Below are 20,501 nucleotides of genomic sequence, written 5' to 3'. Positions count from 1 at the left end.
CTGCCATGCACATGATATAATGATATCGCGACATGTCATGAAATTTTTACAGCAGAGATGACACAGATTTTAAGCTGCAATAAAAAAGAGGAAGGTCTTGGTAGAGGGCTCTATATGGGGCCGTTACAGATTTTTTATTAAACAGAACGTATACAGAATAGTCTATCTGGCCTCTGAAATGTTCTGTATGAAGCCGACTTTGCCGCGACATCATTTTAGGTTGTTGTTTATTAGCTTTGGTGTGAGTTCTGGGATAGTTTCATAAACTATCCTTGTCTGGTTATAAAGGTCCACGTTGTTTCCTTCGTCCAGTACAATTATAGTGTACAAACAATTCTCTATGAACACATAACAAAGCCACAAATGGAAATAAAAAGACCAAAACAAAGACACTAACAAACTCCAATCAAGATAGAGTTTATAGCATAACACCCATTTTATAACATAGTAGTGTGGAACTTAAAATAATAACAATATTAACACGAGAGGTTCTGTACACTAGAAATAAGACACACCTTTGAATTGCCTGTCCAGCAAAGAAGAAGACCTGGTGATGGTCCACCTTATCCTTCGATTGTTGTATGAACGTATCCGTCATTCCGTATGCCCTTATGGAGCTTCGACCTGTCAGAGACTCACTAAAATGTGAGCAGATGGGAGACCAAGTTGTGAACTCAATTCGCATCAGTTGGCGGGATGTCGGAATGTAGAATCTCTGAAAAAACGAAACAAAAAAGAAATCAAACAAGAGTCCCTCAAAGGGATTGGCACTCAACTGGCCAAAACGAATTTCCAGCGATTTAAGAAAAGACCCTTTCTTCTTTCTGACTGATGTTCATTAAGACCATCTATGATATACCGCAGCTCTAACATAATTTACGTAATGTTTGTTCCTGATGGTAAACTGTAGTGATTATCTACAGATGGATTTGGTGCACGTGCTTAGGGTCCATTGTAAGATGTTTAGAGCGTAAAACTGCGTAGGATCTATACCTAAATGGATGCTAACGTAAATTTTTATAGTTCCTAATAAAAAATTATTAGTAAATATGTTTACGAGCTTCGGGTCTCTTTAAATTTGACAAGTCGGTCATGTGGTATCTTAGATGAATCAAGTTAATTCCCATTTGATGGATTAAATCATGTGAGTTATTTTACGATGTTTGAAATTTGCGATTGTTCATGCGTAGTGATAAGATGTGTGTTGTAGTCTGGTGCGCATATCAGAAGTTCGGAATGGACAGTTTTCTCATTCTTTTTTCTTGTATTGTTGTTGTAACATCAAGTCTGCAGACATATTTGATGTATTTAGACATCATTTGCGAGAAGAAAAAAATTCCTTGAAATATTCAATGGGAATAGAAAGTGCTCTTTGGTCTATAATAATATTTTGAAACTAAATTTCCATGAATTAACCTACAGTACGATATTGGAGGACAGTTGAACACCATTTTATTCGGAACAAGCTTTATATTGATATTTCAGTGAAATTCTGATGTTGCGAAGACACATTACTGGAAGACGTAGGATCGTACATATTTTCAGAAGGCCACAAAGGTAGCAATTTAGATGGCTTGCTCAACTCATTTTAATACAGGAAAATCTATCAAATGCAAAAACGAATTTGTATGTAAAGGTTTTGGGAGGGCACAAATGGCATAACTTTTGAAGTAGGAACAACTACACATAGTCCAAAGTGTTTTGTTTGAAAACCTTATGAAGATATCAATATCCTTCATGAGACCTAATGGATACAATTTTTTTTTTTATGATGTTCACCATTAGTCAGCACAGTAGTTAAGGGGGATCTTATAGCGTCAATGGGAATTAGCATTACAGACCCCCTTGGGAACATATAGCGTCAAGGGAAATTTAACATGGAGAAAAATCGTGGGAACATATAGCGTCAAGGGAAATTAACATGGAGAAAAATCGTGGGACTGTTGAGCGTCAAGGGGATTTGAACATGGGAATAGGGGACTGTATAGCGTCAAAGGAATTTAAACAGGGTGGGACTGTATAGCGTCAAGGGAAATGGAACATGGGATTTTTTTTTTAAAAAAATAAAAAAGGGGTAGGCAATTCAAAGACTATCTCTTTTCGAGAAATATGGCTGGCCCTGAAAAGGGCCTTTGGGTTTTCTTCTTCTTCTTCTTCTAATTTCTTCTTTTCCTCCACCAAGTTCTTATTTTATCTCCTACACTCTTCTTTTCTTTCTTTTTTTTCTTCTCCTCCTCTTCTTTCTTCTTCTCTTCCTCCTCTTCTTTCTTCCTCTTTTCATTTTCTTCTTCTTTTTCAATTTTTTCATTCCATTCTCTCATCCTTATCCTTTCCTCTTCATCCTCCTTTTCCTCCTTTATTTCTTTTAACAGATCACTGATGATTACCTTCATTTTTCGTAAATTGTTTATCTCCATCTTCACTCTATGGGGACTATATGAGTAGTGATCCTCGTTTAGGTTAACCAACATTTGCTCAAACATTCCTAAATTGTCCATGACGTTTTGCAATTTTTCCATTTTGTTAAGGTGGTTTGAAGCCATCTTCTTTTTTATTCTTTGCAGAATGGTTTGAACCACGAATACTGTGGGTTCTTATACAAAAAGCGCGGACGTGATGGAAAACATCCCCTAAAACATAAAATGGATCTTACCTAGATCATAACCTAACATCGCGTGGACGTGAAGGAAAACATCCCCACTTTTCTCATTTCATATAATCAAACCCAAACTATACTCTCCACATACTCTAAGAAACAATAAAGAAACCCATAATCTACTATTCACACCAACCTACTTCATCATTTACAAACACAAACTCACAAACACATACACTTCCACTATTAATAAAGAGTTAGTGTTTATTTTCACACTACTCTACCTACACACATTGGCAAATCGATAGTTATTTCTTTTCTAGAGTATTGGGTAGCCCTGAAAAGGGCTGTTTTGTTTGGAACTTCATGGGCACCTGGTTAATGGTGGCACCTTCCAGGCCTGGCGCCACATACACATCTTATCCCCCAGTTACTTTTTACCTTTTTGGGGGAGAGAGCAGAGGCAGGATATGTCGCTTCAGAATCCCAATTTTCACTCTCTGGGATTTTGAAATTTCTTCTCTCCTTTTCCTCCTCCTCTTCTTTGTTTCTTCTTTCCTCTTTATATCTTCTTTCTTCTTCTTCTTTGTTTCTTCTTTCCTCCTCTCTTATCCTTCCCTCCTCGACAATGGCTTCCGCGGCCAGTTCATTTAATATGCGCCTGGCATATTCCAGATGCACATGAAGCTCCAACAGTTTCTCAAGTCTCGTGTTCATTTTTGGTGTTGATCAATCAACAAGGGTAGCTGGACTGCCGAACGAGTTTCAATTTATACTGAAAGCGCGGACGTGAACTAAAACATCCCCTAAAAACATAAAATCCATCTTACCTAGATCATGACCAAGAAACAACAACAACGCGCGGACCTAAAAGAAACACTTGCTCACTTTTTTATGCTACCCATCACTTCAATAGACTATCCACATACTCAAAGCAATCCAATCTAACCCCAAATATACACCTCAAGCACCCCAAAAAAAACAAACAAACAAACGTCATTTTAATCTACTATCCACACCAACCTACTTTATCACTTACAAACACAAACACACCAACACATACCCTCAAAATTTTTAAGAAAGAGTTAGTGTTTATTTTCACACTACTCTACCTACACACATTGGCAAATGGATCATTACTTCTTTTCTAGAGTATTGGGGTAGCCCTGAAAAGGGCTGTTTTTTGTTTTGCTATGGCATTCTTTTTTAGTTTCTAAGAATGCGATGTCCTCTGAGGATAGACTTTCTGGCAATAGGTCTGCTTCTTCGGAAAGAGAAGAAGAACTCTTTGGTGTCGATACGGCAATCGACAAAGCCTCTGTCAGGTTCAGGTTGCTGCTGCTGCTGCTGCTGCTGCTGTTCTTGTTGTTGCTGTTGCTGCTGTTTTTGAAGTCTGTACTTCTCTGTCCATTCTTCTTTTTCCCTGTTCACTTCTTCTTTGAAGAGCTCTTCTATTAGGTCTTCAGTGATTTTTAACATTCTCACATTCTCTATTTCTTCTGGCTTCGGTATCAGACTGTGTCTGACCCTATGCAAATTCACGTAGGCTTCGTTGAGCTTAGCTAGTTTGGAGCACATCTTCTTAGGAGGATGAGTCGACAATGGATGGTTAGACTGGAAACAACCCCGGTTATTATAGTGAAAGCGCGGACGTGAAGGAAAACATCCCCCACACGGTTTTTTCGAGCCGCAACGTTCATGAGAGGGATAGTAAGAAATGAAAGAGCATCAATTCAACATTCTTATAGCTAAACAAAAGACAAAGGCATTTTTTCAAAACACAACATTTTTTATTCAAAAATCACTTAACACTAAACAACAACATTTCTAACATTTTTAACAATAATCCAACACTATAACATCTAACAACCTTTTTCTAATCACAAACATTTTTTTCTTCAAATACTAACTACTTTGAACAGGGCTGACAACGTTGTGAATGAAATTGTGATTTCCACTGTTGGAAATCATTAGGCCATTGATGGACACTACGTTTCCTAGCTTGAGACAAAAGATAAGCATACTGGTCACAAAACCATCGATCTACTTTCACATCGTTTCTAGCAGAAGAACGAGGATCGAAATGAGTCACTAAATGTTCTAAGGAATAGCCCAGGCTGCGATGATGCAGAAAATACACACAATATTGTCCACACACCAAGGAATCTGTGCCTTGTAATTTCACGTTATTGAATCGGGTGGTTTGAGCATTTCTTCTCATAAAGTCGATGATATCGTCTTCCAAAGGGGGCAATCCGTACGAATCGAAATATTCCACACATCCTTCTTGAGGAAAGTAGACGGCTACCCAGTGGGTTCCTGGGAGATGACTTTCGTCCGTGTTGATCACGTAAGCTTGATGGTCTTTAGGTTTGCGATGAGGGAGTTCATCTTTAGCACAGACGACAGGATTCCAAGAAGCCGTATACGAACTGTGGTTCAAAAGGTAATAAAGTTCCCAGGTATCCATTGATTTGTGTTTTTTTCTTCTTCACAGGTAATAATAAGTCGTCAATTCGATTCTGACTTTTTGCTTGAAAATGACTGACGAATAAACGGTTATTCGTTCTGTTTCCTCACTCTGATTCAGGAGAGCTTCGATACGATGGATCTCTTGAGTGGTTAATGGTGGACAAGAATGTTCACGCAAGTCTTTATACCACTGGTGCAACACGTCTTTGTTCGAGATGAGACTCCAAGCTTCGTCCAGATACTCGTCCAATTTTTCTTCTTGACTCAACATCAGGCATTTATCGTGTTGAATTTGACTGGGATGATCGTTTTGACATCCATAACAATTTTTCTTGATCAATTCCATCATTTTGTCGACCAAGTGTTTGGCAAAACAGGAGACTAAATGGGCTTCTTGTTCTGGCCATCTTGACTTCATCATGATCGCTTCTTCCACAGTCTCCTCACATTTCATGTCCAAAGTTTCTCCACTAGGTAAAGAGGGATAACAGTCTTCCATGGTTTCTAGTAATCTAGAATGACTTCTCTCAAACTGTTGATTTCTATGGTATTGTCGAATTCTGCATACAGAATGACGTTCACCGTTTCATCAGGGATTCGGTCTTTAAACTGAATTTCCACACGAATCTGGCCAGATTTTATAGGGTGGAAATGTCCCTCGTCGCTGCCTTGGTCAGGAGTGAAATCGAAAGCCCACAAAGCATAGCCTCCTACGTAATCCTCGTACGTAATACCGTGACTGGTGTTGGTTCCTAACTGGCCGGTGGCTTCGTACAGGGACAAGTACGATCTCAAGTAATTCTTCTTCTCAAAGTCAGGTTCGAAAGGTCGGGTACACAAGGTCTTGCCATCGCGACTGACTTCGATCTTGGACACGCCAAAGTGTTGAAAGTAGAAAGGATTTTTACCCAAATCTCCGTTGAAGGCTGTATTCTCGACGATACCAACGATTAAACGTTTGGGTAGCTGTCCTTGGAACAGATGATCTTCGATCATGGATCGCTGTCCCTTGGGAATGGTGAACGTTTTCACTTCCACGCGTCGTATGGGATACTTGGCGGTCGTTCTGCTCAACGTCTGACTGATGTCGTTACCCACTTTAGGTAACACTTCCACACGGCGTACGTAGAGCCTGGCTTCCTCGATGACAGTTTTGCAAACAGTAGTACCTATCAAATGGAAAGCGGCACTGCTACGATTCAGTCTCAGGCGAACATTCACCCCGTTTAGCAAATATTTCTCTTGCAACCACATGTCCAGATGTAAACGATCCATCAGTTCTAAACTTTGTCCGTTTTTGATTTTGTCTCTTCGTTCTACAAATCCGTCATTGTTTGGTGTTTTGCTTGCATCAGTTTCGAATCTTTCAAACTGGCCTGCTTCGTCAGCTTCCCATAGCACACAGGCATTGAGATGAGTGTTCTTGGCATCTATTCCGTACGTCAAGAGATTTTCCAGGTACGCTCGATAAGGGTAAGTATCCATGCTGCTGCTGACCAGTTTGTTGTTCAAGTACAAGTCCACTCCGCTAAACAAGGAATGCATGAAATTGTTGACGGGAGCTATTACCTCATCGCCATCTAGGGTCGAATTGTCCTCATCGACAACTTTGACTTTCAAGTACAAGTAACTGCTATTCAGATCGATGTAATCTTCGGGCTGTCCTTTGATTTCAAACTCGATGGGAGCTGAGGCTGTCAATGAGGAGACGGGGTGAAATTCCACCCACTGGGATTCTTGCATGGTCATCATGGTGGGGGGCATGGCAAACAGATCCAGTTCCGTCTTGGAACAGGCGCAAGACTCTCGGTGCATCATTTTTTCTATGTTTCAATAATCGAAAACGTCTAAGTCTCGAACGGTTCTTCTTTTCTTGGCCTTTCTCGCTTGAAGTCTGGTGAAAGGGTGTTTTCTGCGTCGTCTCTTTCTGCCTTGTCCTTGCTGAATGCCTGACTCGGTAGCGTGCAGGGCATTTATAGGTGTGTCTCGTCGGCCCAAAATGTCTTTACCCGTTTGCAGCAAGACATTTTTGCCTGCCCTCATGAAGGCTTCTTTAGGGTTTTGTTTGTCGATGATGACATTTTGGAGAAATTCTTTGAATTGCGTCAGTGCCGCATCTTTCAAAGCGTGCAATCCGCGTGTCACCATCGGTTTCAACACTGGGGCCACCGAACGAAAGGCCGATTTTAACATGTCTCCTAAACCGTGTCCTCGCTGTCGAGCAACCCCTCGGTACACTGGATACATGACTTACTTACGAGTCGTGAGAAAACCGTTTTCGAAAATGGAGTTTCACCGTGACTTTTCCTTTGGTGAATGGAATATTTTGTCCCAAATCTCCTTTTATAGTAATGTTGACCGTGTCCAAATACGACTTGCTGACAGGTAAATAGTGAGGATGGACAAATTCGCGGTGGACGTGGTAAGTGTTTCCACCTTCCTCGTCAGCGTTTGTGGCAGAATCCACTTTGAAAGGAATGACACGCAGTAACGGTACGGAGGTGTGTCCCACCACGTTGTACTCCACCACATCGGAGTACACGAACATCAAATTCAGTCCTTGGTTCAGTTCTACCGGGGTACGAAAATACTTGGCAAAAGAATCGTTGTCAGAAATGACTGGTAATTCACCTTTTTCTTGTTCTACTTTCTTCCTTAGCTCCATGTCACCGCCCAACATGTCAAACAATTCATGACAAAATAAGAAAGACATGATTTTGGGCCCCTCAGGAAATTTCATCAGGAAGCGACGAGCTGTTTTGTGGTACTCCAGGGTGACACTTTTTTTGACACTTTCCAAAGCTTTCAGAAACACACTATTAAACCTGGTGGCTATGGTGTTGACCAAATGTTGACCACTAAAATAATAGCCTGGGGGAATGAACAAGTGATAGGTGGTCCACTTTGAATTTGGTGTACGGGTTTTCTTGTCATATTTGCTATGGGTATCCATCCACTGTTGCATTTGCTCGTCATGAACTTCCACATCAAATTTATTTTGATTGGGAAGGACATTGAGGACTTGGGTCGGGTGAATCATTTCTACTAAAGCCACTTCCCAATGGGCTTCGTGATCTAAGGGGATGGCTTGAGGTAATTTGGCCGTGTAACAGCACAACGTGTTATTGGGAAACACCTCCATGGAACTGTCACTGGGTAAGGTTAAGTAAAATTGGTTTTGGTGACTCATAATTCCAGAGTTCTGTGGCTCTCCGAGGGGATATTACTGGACGTCAGAGGCGTGTCTCCGCCCAAAATGGGGTTCTGATTGTGGTTGGAGTGGTGACTGGCACTGGCACTGGCACTGGACACAACGTTCCCGTTCGAGGAGAATTTCAGGGAGGGATTGGGAAGCAGGTAAACGATGCAACTGCTCAATAAAATGGTCCACAATTGTTTGTCTCCTTGTTGCAAACTCAAATTGGCGATGGCTGCCCCGATGACACAATACACCACGAAGATTTGGCAGAAAAAGACGATTTGTGTTTTAGGCACACGTTCTCCACACCACACCCACAAGGGTTGTTTTTGTAAATCTTGCACAGAAGAACTAGGGGAAGAAGGAGTGGTCGACGTAGCTGCGTCTGCTGCTGTGTGAAAGGGCATGATGGTCACTTCTTCTTTTTATAGTCGATGACTTGCGAAGCGTCGATCCAAGAATCGAAACTGGGTGGATATCCTTTCCAACGTACTTTGACTTCTTTGACACGTCGTTTGCCCACTTTACGGGTTCTGCGTTCGAGAATGCTTTCGATGTCGTACACGTCGTCTTCTTTTTTGGTGACACGTTGTAACTCGGGCAAATAAAACGTTCCTTTGAGTACTTCTCCGTTCATGTCTTCCAATTTATAGACGGCAGGATGACGGCCATGCACTCGTCCAGTGACGCGAAACAATTCGGTCGTCCAGTTAGGTAAGTAGCCTTTGTCGAAAGTGCGTTTGGTTTTGCCAATGCGCACCCAATCTCCTACGGTCAACTCTCCACTTTTCTTGGGGACAGCCCTCGTCGGGGACGTACCGAACAGGCGCTCGAACACCAGCACTTCGTTGTCGGGAGTCACGTCTTGCGGGGCACGTCCGATGCTTCGATGGTAAGATTGGTTGTACGCTTGCACCAGGTGCGGTAATATGTCGATGTACTTCAGAGTGTGGTGATGCGTAAAATATTTCCACATGCGTTCTTTCAAAGTGCGTTGAAAACGTTCCACGATGCTGGCTTTGGTTTCGGGATTCTCGGTGGTAAAAAAATGAATGTCACGTTTCTTTAATTCTTTTTGGAAAGCTTGGTTCAGAAATTCGGTGCCTTTGTCCGTTTGCCATCGAAGAGGGCGACGACCGCTTTGTTTCAACACCCGTTGCAGGGCTCGCACTAACTCGCTGCTCGATTTGGAAGTCAAGGGTACGACCCAGGCAAATTTGGAAAAGACGTCGATGACACAAAACAAATATTTGTAGCCGCGATTGTAGCTGGCCAAATGAGAGACATCGGCTAAATCGGCTTGCCATTGATGATCGATGCCTTCCACTCGGGTGCGACTTCTGGCAAACTTGCGTCGAATGGGTTTGTGTAAAGTGTAGGTAGCTTGTTCTTGTAACCATCGTTGCACTTGAGGTAAACGGAGACTTTTCAGTCGAGTTTTGGCAGAACGATACAATTTTTGAACTCCTGCGTAACCTGCAGGATGCGAGGGATCGTAGTAAATGCTGGCTAAGACTTTTTCCATTTTTTTTTGTGTTTGTGTGTTAATAAGGCACCCACTCTTGGAAGAGGCTACTCTTTTTCTCTTGGGGTATTTTCTTGGATTGCAAGGCTTTGCGTGTGCGACCGGCAATAGGTGTCGAAGAGGAGGATGTCTGAGCAGGGGATATCGGTTCTTGTTTCACTTCTGTCTTCACTTTCTTTTTCTCTTGTGATGAAGAAGGGGTGGCCATCATCTTTTTAATCCATCCAATTCTGGAGGTAGGTGGTGTTGTTAACTTGCGTACTTTTTCTGGTGGAGTTTGAAACCCTTCTTCTTCTTCTTCTTTTCCTTTTTCTTTCTTGACCACTGGTACTGGTACTGGTACTGGTGATGGTGCTGGACTTTTCATCAAGGTCTTAAAATCTTTTAGAGTGGGTAAAGCTGTTTCGTCTAAAGCTTTCTGGTGAAAGAGTTGCAGTCGTTGCAAGAGTTGACCGTACTTTTGCGATTTTTCTGTTTCGGACAAATCTTGGCGATCCATCAAGGACTGCAATTCGTGTTGTAACTGGGACATCTCGCTCAAATTGGGATTGGGAGGTAAATGCGGGGTGCGTTGTTCTTGCCACCGATGGTATTCCATCCATCGTTTGTAAGGCACTAAAGCTAGTTTTCGTCCTTCCATGGGGTTGTCAGGGGTCGATTCTGAGATCTTGGGACTTTCGAAGGCCTTTTTATCTTGCTCCCATCAGTCCTCCCAACATGGTTCCCAAGACTCCTTTCAGTATGGGGCCTAACAAGAGAGGCAAAATGCCTCCACGTTGAACCAACATCTTCTTTTTTTGACGAATGGGAATTTTCTTTTGAACCATTTGGCGAAGAACGTGACGATGTTTGCCTAAGCATTGTTTCTGGTGTTTGGACAAAGGGATCGTGCCTTTCAAAACGTTCAAACAACATTCGCACACGGTATCGATGACCTCTTTGGAGGCCGTTTGAATGAGTTTTTTTCGTAGGGGTGAAGAAGCTTTGGACAGGACAGATAACAGGTCCCCATGTTTGGCTAAACGTGGTGGCAGTCCTTTCCTTTTCTTTCCTTGGGGTTTTCTGGAGGGTGACATCTTTGAGTCTTTAGGAGCACCAAAAGAACACTGATACCCTACTTGGTCACAGGCCTTTTTTATACTGGAACGCGTCGCCACTGATTGTCTTTACGTTTTATCAGTTTGAGGACAGGCATGACACGTCGTGCAGGGGTACGCAACGGACTAAATCGAGCCAGTTCTTGCTTGGACAAATCCAGTAAACTTTGTAACATGCCCGATCTTTCTTGGACTTTGATTTTGGGAGAAGGTACTTTGTGAGCAGCAGCCACTGCCACTAAATTGGAGGGTCCTGCCACTGGGGAAGTTCTTTTGGGGGTCATCAACGGAGATGTTCTTGGTGTGATCAACGTCTCCAAGTACTCTTCAGTTCTGGGTGTCATCAACGGAGAAGTGGATGAACGTGAGGATGCCGGAGACGCAGTCACTGCTGTGGCAGGTCGTGGTTTGCGAGTGTAAGGTTGCGTCCTGGCCGAAGTGCCTCTCTTGCGACTAGTTTTCTTCTGTGGACTTTTCTTTTTCTGGGGACTTTTTCTCTGTTTCTTTTTCTGGGGGCTTCTTTTCTTTTTTCGGGGTGGTGTCTGGTAAAAGGAGGGTCCCGCCACTGGAGAAGTTATTCTTCTTGGGGACCTGGTCTTTTTCTTTTTCTTCTTGGGGCTTCGTTGGACTTTTGTCTTGGGGATAACTTTGGGGGCATTAGGATCCCATCTTAAGAGTGAGCGAATGATGACCCCTCCTAGAGTACCGCTCCCTCCAGGTTTCAAAATGATTTGTTTTTTGGTTTGAGTGTCGATGCGGGGATCGGCCAGTTGGACCAAAGCGACTTTGTTTCGATCGAAAAAGCGTTGGGTTTGATGAGGAATCTGAATGATTCCTTGGAGTAATTGACGTGCCGTCACCGTGAACCATCGTAAGACTTCTTTGAGACTAGCTTCTAAGACACGAGCTCGTGTTTGTGGATCTTTTTCTCGACTGATGCCATACAAGGCACGAATCAATTTGACGGGAAGATGCGACTGAAGGGACGTCATGTTCGCACTGTGTTTGACAGACGAAAAAGGGTCTGAGGTTTTTATAGATTTTTTTCATGGGGAGTGAAATGAAGTCGAGGACGGAGACGTGTACAGGACAGGCCCTCCGTCTTGGCACCAGTGGTGAAACAAGTGGGTACGAAATCGCAAATCCTCGGGGGTCGTAGGTTTCAAATCGACGAGTAAATAGGCGTGTGGCGTTTGAGTGGCATCGTCGTACGCCTGAGTCAGCCAAGGCGTTCCTAACTGTTTGGCTAAGACTTGCACTTGCGATTTATCTCGAGGGCTTTTAAACAAGACCACGTAATGCGCATTGAGACTGATGGTACGATGGGCTTTACTTTGTTGAAACAAATTTTGGGTGATGTAAACGACACTGGCATTACGGTGATGCCCTTTGCGCGTGAACCACAATTTAATTTCTTCTTCGTCTTCTCCTAACATGTCGTCGAAAATGACCAAATGGGTTAGACGGGAGTCAGAGACGATGCCGTCGTCTTCTTTAGGAATGCCTTCCACAAACACGATGGAATCGCCTTGACTTTCTCGCAAAAGGCTGTACGCCGATTGCCACTCTTTGTAACACCACACGATCCGTTGAGGGGGCCGAAATGTCACTTGTGACACGAAAACAAACAAGACAAGAGTTTATATACTTTTTCAGAACACGTTTATTGAATGTTTTTTATCAAACATGAATACGAAAGACAAAAATACATAAAAGCCAAAGGCTTAAGTACAAGAATAAGAGGCACATGATAACGATGAACGTGGAATAAACACAAGTGTCTGTACAACAATCACATGTTTTGGGTAATGTTCTAACTAGTTCAACAGGGGGTAAAGTCACACAAGTGTCCTCCCGAAAAGGTCTTTCAGGTCTGTCCACGACAGTCCTGTCTTGGGTGACGGGTTCTTCTGGCACCGTCACTAACACGGGTTGAAAAGTAACTTTTTTCCTTGAACAACTCTCGTGCATACTGGGCCACTTCTTGGGTCCAAGCCTCAAAATCCCATTCTTTCCAGGCACGGACATCTGTCCAATGGGGATGTAAGTCACAAGCTACACACACATCGTCATACACGTCTTGGGTAGCTAAAAGTTGACGAATCTTTTTTTCCTGTTGAGGTCGAGAAGTATCCAGATGAAAACGCAAGGCTTTGAGCAAAAGGAGTTTTTCGTGACCATTTAAGGCCATGGAGGTGGTAAGTACTGATCGTAAAGAGTCCACAAAGAATCGGCTGGTAAACGAAATCCCAAAAAACAAGTCACTAAGACACACACCACTTGTCGTCCCAAATTGAATGGATAAAGTTCTTGTAATAATCGATGGTAATGATCCACGGTTTGAATATGGTCATTGAGTTCCTTCCACGGAATCTGTTGGATGACATGTGACATAAACCGTGGCATGGCAGCCTGTTTTTATATTCTCTTTTTTTTGGATGCAATACACGTACTTTCTAGCCAGAGATCTTCGTTCTCCAGTAGGGAATCTAAATCTTGCATACTGTAACCGAAACGTCAGAGTTCGTTTAGGTGTTTCCTCTTCCGCTAAGCAGATTCCACGTAAAATATGTTTGTAATCCTTTACCTCGTCTTCCTCAATGCGTTGCACTAGGTGAATCTCGAAGTAACCATAATCATGAACATGTCGATCATTAGCGACCTCAAAGTTTTGAACAATGTCTGACCATTGAAAGAATTTCTGACGAATCAGTTCTCTTATACCATTCAGGTACCAGTGGTTAAAGATCTGGTGACGTATCGGATGCAATTGTTCTTTACGTTTGACTTGTATTTTGACCAGCTCTCGGTAAATGCGTTCTCTCAACTCCACAGGCAAAGCACGAATGTTCTCTTGTAAAGTATCCATGAATAGGTTATACTAAATTCTCTTTGGTCTGACACAAGAAATGTACTCTTTGCACAAACATGGTTTTAATTCATTGTCAAATCTAAATCGTTTCACCACTAATCTACACATTACAATTCGTTCAGAAGTTTCCTCTTTCACCAAGTTGACATTGCGTGAAAGATGTTGGTAATTCGTTAACTCTTCCTCTGGAATTCGATGCAGTACGTTTACAATGTAGTAGATAGAATCGTCCATACCAAACCATTCCTTTTTATAACCAGGAGGTCGTTGATCAATGTCTGTCCAATGGAACACTTTCAACTCAATCAGTCCTTGTATAGCCTGAAGGTACCAGTGGTTCAAACACCGGTGACGTAACGGATGCAATTGTTCTTTACGTTTCACTTGTATTTTGACCAGTTCTCGATAAATGCGTTCTCTCAACTCCACAGGCAAAGCACAAATGTTCTCTTGTAAAGTATCCATGAACAGATTATTATGGTAAGAAGTTACTTCAATGTCTCGGTCCCACTAAGGGTAAGTAATGACAATTCGGTGACCATCGAGCATGTTCTACGTAGGCCGAATCTTGCGGTTCCCAGTGGTGAAGTGACACACCGCAACTGAAGCACTTGACTTTATCTCCTTCGCCCAAGTAGAAAAATCCGGCTCTGGCTAATTCTTCGGGGGTCGGTCCTCCCAGATACTTAGGCCATTTTCCTTTGAACGATTGAAGACGATTTTCAAAGTCGCAGTATTCCGACAAACGCACAGGGAACGAATATTCGTCTTTCACAGGTTCGTTTCGATGAGGGTTGAGTGACATGGGTAGGAGTTTGCTCAGGGCTGGATGACATCCGTAGGGGGGTAGACGTGAAGGTGAACATTCCCCTTTAAAACGAAACCCAGTAAAATGTCCAAGAGGACGAGCGGCATCACTTTCGCATCCCACAGGTTTGACACGCACAGCATCACTTTCCATGATAGGGGTAGGGGCACTAAAGTTCCCATGATGCTTTACGGAATCGCTCAGGTCACAAGGTACAGCATCGTACCCATCGCAAGGCTCACAATCGCATTCCACTTCCGAAGCCTCACACTTGAATTGTGCCCTTCTAAACAACTTGTTCTGTGTTTCTCTGAAAGTATTCATCTTGTTCGCTCGGTCTTGGTAGTCACAATGAACTATCGATTTTGCCTAGGGTTCCTTTTTATATACAGACCAATACCGACGTGACCGTACGGTAAGGTGAAATGATTGGGAAGTCGAACTCGCTTCTGGTATATAATTTGATAGATTTTTTCCAAGGGTCGACTGACGATGTGGTGAGTGGGTAAACGTACAATCTTGTTCGGTTGATAGGTGGTCACTTTAAAGTTTCCATCCTCTTCCGATTGCAAGGCTTCTTTCAATACCCCAAAGTTGACCACTCGACTGGTACGATGATTCAGAGTCAGTCCTTTCACTTTGCACGTCGTGTGCACTTCTCCTTGTTTGTCACGGTATTCGTAGCCGTAATTTTTGGGACCGCCACTGACGAAACTTAGAATCTTGTCGTCGGGATGCTCGTCTGTCCAGGCTCCTAAACGGTCTCCTTCGATGTCAGGGTGATGTTGAATCGGGTGATGGATGTAAATGCAACTGTCCGTGTCAAAGTACAGGACGCGTTCTTCTAACAGTTCTAAAGCTTCGTACAATTTTAAGCGAGCATGGGCTGTCACGTAAGCCGCAATGATGACATTTCCAAAGGGGTCGTCTTGTACAAAGTCCAGATCTTCTTCGTAATTGACTAAGATCAAATCCTCGCGAACGACGTCCACGTGTTTCATGAATTTGGTTTTGTCGTGAATCATCTGGAAGTAGCGGGAAGGTTCTGTCAAATATTCCGTCTTGGGTAAACACGGTCGTTGTGCCATTTTACCCCACAAGCAATTTAACATCACTTTGGCAAACGATCGCCTGCCTTCGTTTTTCTCGATGTGGTCTAAAGTGATGCCTTCTTGTTCGTAGTATTTCTCTTTGAATTGTATTTGGTCTTCGGGAGTGTGACACCAGGAAGGATAGCCACTGGCTTCTTGCTTCAGTTTCAAAAAGGCATCCACGTAGTCTGCGAAAATGCCTTTCTGAGTAGGGTCACCCTTGTGGTATTGTTGTGTCTTGGGAAAGTGGCAAAGTTCGTACACTTCTAACAGCTGGTATCCCATGTCCAGAGCTTTGAACAATTCTACGCTGACCCAGGTTCCCGTCAAGGCCCGTTCTTCCTGGCTGTGATGGCAAGGTTGGTCTTGGTTGCACGTTTCGGCACAAGTACGGCACAAGGGAAACATCAATTTGCCTTGACAATGGTGAGGTAAGACGGGATGGTATAGGTTCGTGGGAGGCAAAACTTTACACTTGATCAAGCCTTCGTATTGTCGAATGTTGACCAGGTCGATGTGTTCCGTCAGCAATTGCGGGTGCCCTACAGGAAAGCGACAATATTTGCACACGTAGGGATACAGCGAACACACGTCCAATTATTTGATTTCTTCTCCTTTCTCTTCGTCGGCTTGGTACAGCAAACAGGTGGCATTGGTCCTTCCTCCGTACAAACTATCCCTCGGGTTCAGCGGGTCCATGAACTGGTAACTTTCCACGAGGCGTTTAAACTCGGGATCGGTTTTCAAACGGTGATCGTACTCGTGTTCCCACATTTCCACCACTTGGTATCCTTGCTGTTCTAACTTTAGGCGTCGCTGACAAGTGTCCTGGTACAAGTCTTCCATGGTTCGTTGTAAAAACTGATTTTTAGTGCCACGGTCAGGGTAACAAACGGGACATCCGTGAAATAAGCAACCGTTAAACTCGTACACGATCTTGGGGTTTTCTAAGTCCCAGCCATCGACCGAATACGTTCCGATGGTCTTTTCACCCCCTCCGTTGCGAGCATGCTGAATCCACTTGTCTTCCTTGTCGCACAAGTAATGTAACCAGCGTAGGGCTTTGACCGAGTATTGACGCTTGACAAAGTGGGTCGTTTGAGGACTGATGACAGCCACGGTGTTTTCAGGCATGAATCGTTGTCGATACACTAAGGAACACGCTTTGGCAATGGTGCAAGCTTCTTTCAAAGGATCGACCCCTCCGTGTTCCATGAACAGTTCTTGAAATTTTCCACAGCAACGCCGTAAAATGTCCACGTCGGAACGACAATACTTTAACATTTCTTCCTGAAAGTCGAAAGGGTCCGAGGCGTGAGCCTGGTACCAAGCGTAGAAAGCTTCTCGTTGTTCGGTACGCATGTTGTCGGGGTCGTAATAGTGAGCCTCGGGCAAATGGGGTAGAACGGCGTGTTGATTGGCTTCCGTATTGAAAAAGTGTGGAAAGTACCCTTTAGCCATTTCTGTCATTCCAAACGTTTTAGGCATTCGACTCAAAGGCATGGCCAAATAGCTCATCGAATCTTTAAACTGTACTTGTCCCACTTGCATGAAAATGATTTTGGCTCCGTTCAAAGTCACTTTAGGACGTTCGGTGCCTTGTTCCGCATAGTACCTCAAAAGAAACTGTCCATCGTATCCGGAGAAATTGTGAGCCATCACCGTGGCATGGCGATGACAATCTCCGTAAAGTTCGATGTCCTCTTGGCTCCACGTCTTGTCGACGGGGTCTAAGACCCATTGGGCAAAATCGGCTAACGTGTTTGGTCCCCGAAATATTTTTTCACGCCCTCCAGGAATCTTGCTGCAGTGAGGGCAATGACTGAAGATAGGTTCTTGAATGCACTTCTCGCACGCTCGATGAGCCACGCAGAAATTAGGAATGTGAATGCCAGTCTCTTGCATGCATTCGAAATCGAAAAAGATGAAATTGCCTTTCTTCTTGTGACCGTCCTCTTTCTCTGGTGGGGGTTGGTATTTTTGCACGTAACATTCGTGTTCCAAGTCCACGATGTGGTGACAAATGTGACATTTTTTCTTTCCTGAACATACGTGTGCCTTGGTATTATTGGTACGTATGACTTGTTCACACGTAGGGCACAATCTCAGGAGTTGACAAGCACATTTCTTCTGTGAACCTTGCGTTTTCAGATGTTGTTGGTAACAGGTAGGGCTGACAAACGTACGCAGACAAGTTGAACAAGGCACTGGTTCTTCGCTCAGACAGGGTTGAGCGGCCAAACATCCTGAGCATTTCCATCCACAATGCTTGTGTTGCTCTCGATTATTATAACCATGGTCACATTTCTCACAGTAATAACCGTATCCCAGGAATCCAGTGATACTGGTAATGGTATCGAAATGGTCATCGTGATGATAAACATGAATGTATTTTCCGTCCTTAAAATCTTGCCCTCGAAACAACATAGGCCCTCGCACTTCTTGAGGGTGCACTTTCAAGGTGTATCGTGGAGCTAGGGCATCTTGCAATTTTTGCATCTCAGGAATGCCACAGGGTGTGTCTTTGGACAGGCCAGCTTGTTGCAACAGGAGTTCTGCTTCGTTTCGTTGTTTGGCTCGGTCGGATTGTTGAATAGTTTTCCAGGTTCTTTTCCATTCTACCGTGTCGTTCTTGTTGGCATAGGTTCGTCCCACCACGATGGCACGGGCTAAACACATCTGGTCATGAGGGTTGTGAATTTGGACAAGGCTACGCTTAATGCTGCGAAGGTCGTTCACCAATAACATCTTTTTGCGTCCGGTCCCTTGAGGAGGAGAGACGTGGGTCATGTCCAATGTGGCTTTTCCATCGGTGATGTCAAACTGGTCATTAGATTGTTGCACGTGTTGAATCTTGTCCATGACTTTGGAAGCGGTCAATTCTGCAGGGGTGCTAAACTCGATCCAAACAGGGGATTTCAAACCGTCGTGTTGTATGGAAAGTCTCAAGCGATCGTCTTCTTTGGGTTGACATTGTTGCTTGAGTGAAGTGAGCAAAGAATCCCACACTCCGGTGATAAACACTTCTGCTTTCTCTAACGGCACTTCAGCCTTGAAATCTTTAAACTTCACTGTGTATTTGTAAGCCGTAGTTCTAAATTTTCTAGAGGAGCGCTTTTCCGTCTCTCGAATGGAATAGTACTTTTCAGGGTTAACTAAGGGTGGTGAACTTGGTTTAGAGGGTTCTGATTCTGGTTCACTCATGTCCTCTTCAAAATCACTGGCATGAATTTGTGCCAAGATTTCAGCCCTGGTACGAGGCGATAGATCACGTTTCTGCCTCTTACTTCTTTCTTCTTCTTCTTCTTTCTTCTCGAATGAATTAGATCGTTTCATCTTGAAAGCAAAAAGTCAAATGACTCAAGTTCAAACACCATGAGCTACTTTATAGTCATAGCATACCAGCGTATATAAAAGGGTGTGTGTCTTGTCCTTTCACTATTCATTTCACTCTCAAGCCGAGCACAACGATGGAAGAGACTAACCAGATGGAACGTTTCGTCAGAGCTTTGCGAGGGGTCATTAGAAAATTCTCTTCAGACCAGCCTACGGACTACTCTCCTTCCTTTAGAGATAAAAGTCAAGATACTTGCTATATCTGTCAGAAGAAAGGGCATTGGTCTTCAGAGTGTCCAGACCGTCAAAAAAGAACAAAAACAGGGACTAAAAAAGACAAAAGTCAAGATACCTGTTATTATTGTAAAGAAAAAGGACATTGGTCTCCAGATTGCCCAAAAAAGAAACAAGAGGAGTCAGAAGAAAAGAAGGATTCTTCAGAAGAAGAGAGGGATTCTTCAGAAGAAGAGAGGAATTCTTCAGAGGAAGAAAGCAGACAGGTGAAGAAAAAGAAACAGGAGAAGAAAAGAAGAAGGGAAGAAAGTGAGGAGGAAGAAGAGGAAAAGAGTGTGACAGTGAAGAAATTCAAAAAACAGAGAGACTAAACAAGGAAAAAGAAGAAGTCAATGAACTTTAAATTAAAGTGTTATGATGTGAATTGTGAATTGGATTGTAAAAAATGGAGAAAAGAATAAATGAATGATATAAGGTAAGAGTCTTTGAGTTTTGATTTTAAAATAAGAAGCTACACTCACGCACTCATACAAAGACACGTACAATAGGGTAAAATGGGTGGGTTATTTTTTTTTTTTGAGTTATTGGCAAATTGAAATTGTATTTCTTTTCGAGATATGTGGGTGGCCCTGAAAAGGGCCTTTTTTCTTTATGATGTAGGGGTGAGTTTAAGCAATCAACTTTAACTGCCTTATGCCTTTGCCACGGCCAAGGCCTACTTCTGGACTGCGTAATGTTGATGATGATGATAATGATTGGGTTGAAATCACTAAGGGTGGTACGGTAGGCTTAGTCACAGGGTTGACGTGTTTAGCTCGGGAAGGTCGTATTCTCTTCGGTCGTGATAAAGAAGTCTGATACATTTGTTTCAGACTTCTTAACTCCGCTAAAATGTCCAACAGTACCGTGACCGTTTGATTTTCACCCTCTTGTTTCTTTGCTGCTACTTCTTCTTGCTGTTGTTTTTTTCTTACCTCTTCTTCTTGTTGCTGTTGCTGTAGGAGAAAAGCCTGTTCCGCTTCCTTTTGTCGTTGTATAAATTTCTCCAATTCTTCTTTCTGTCTCTGTCTAAAATTCTCCACTTGCGGTAATGAAGAAGGTAACGAAGGTTCCGGAACAAATTCTTGCGAGGAGAGAAAATCGACAAAATCCCAATTCACCTCTTCTGAAAGTAAGTCCGGGTTCCCTTGGGCGGTCTCCCCTGCTGGTGCACCCCATTGGATCGTTTTCTGAGTTTCCGTCATGTTGAATCACTGTCGCATAGATTGACT

At 43.2% G+C, this 20,501-nt stretch overlaps 1 protein-coding gene across 2 annotated transcripts in view; it reads right to left on the bottom strand.

The window, feature by feature from the left end:
- LOC149775831 (ATP-binding cassette sub-family C member 3-like) overlaps nucleotides 1-20,501 on the bottom strand; it is a 64,703-nt gene that overhangs the window by 8,966 nt on the left and 35,236 nt on the right. For both annotated transcript variants that reach the window (XM_089943892.1, XM_089943893.1), the window contains exon 23: nucleotides 516-715. In XM_089943892.1, the coding sequence (XP_089800018.1) occupies nucleotides 516-715 (200 nt within the window). The remainder of the gene's footprint in view (nucleotides 1-515; nucleotides 716-20,501) is intronic.

This window comes from Sinohyriopsis cumingii, chromosome 19 (assembly GCF_028554795.1).
Source record: "Sinohyriopsis cumingii isolate HCF-2022 chromosome 19, ASM2855479v2, whole genome shotgun sequence".
Lineage (NCBI taxonomy): Eukaryota > Metazoa > Mollusca > Bivalvia > Unionida > Unionidae > Sinohyriopsis > Sinohyriopsis cumingii.
The sequence above is the reverse complement of the archived record's forward strand: the minus strand, read 5'-3'. Positions and strand labels throughout refer to the sequence as shown.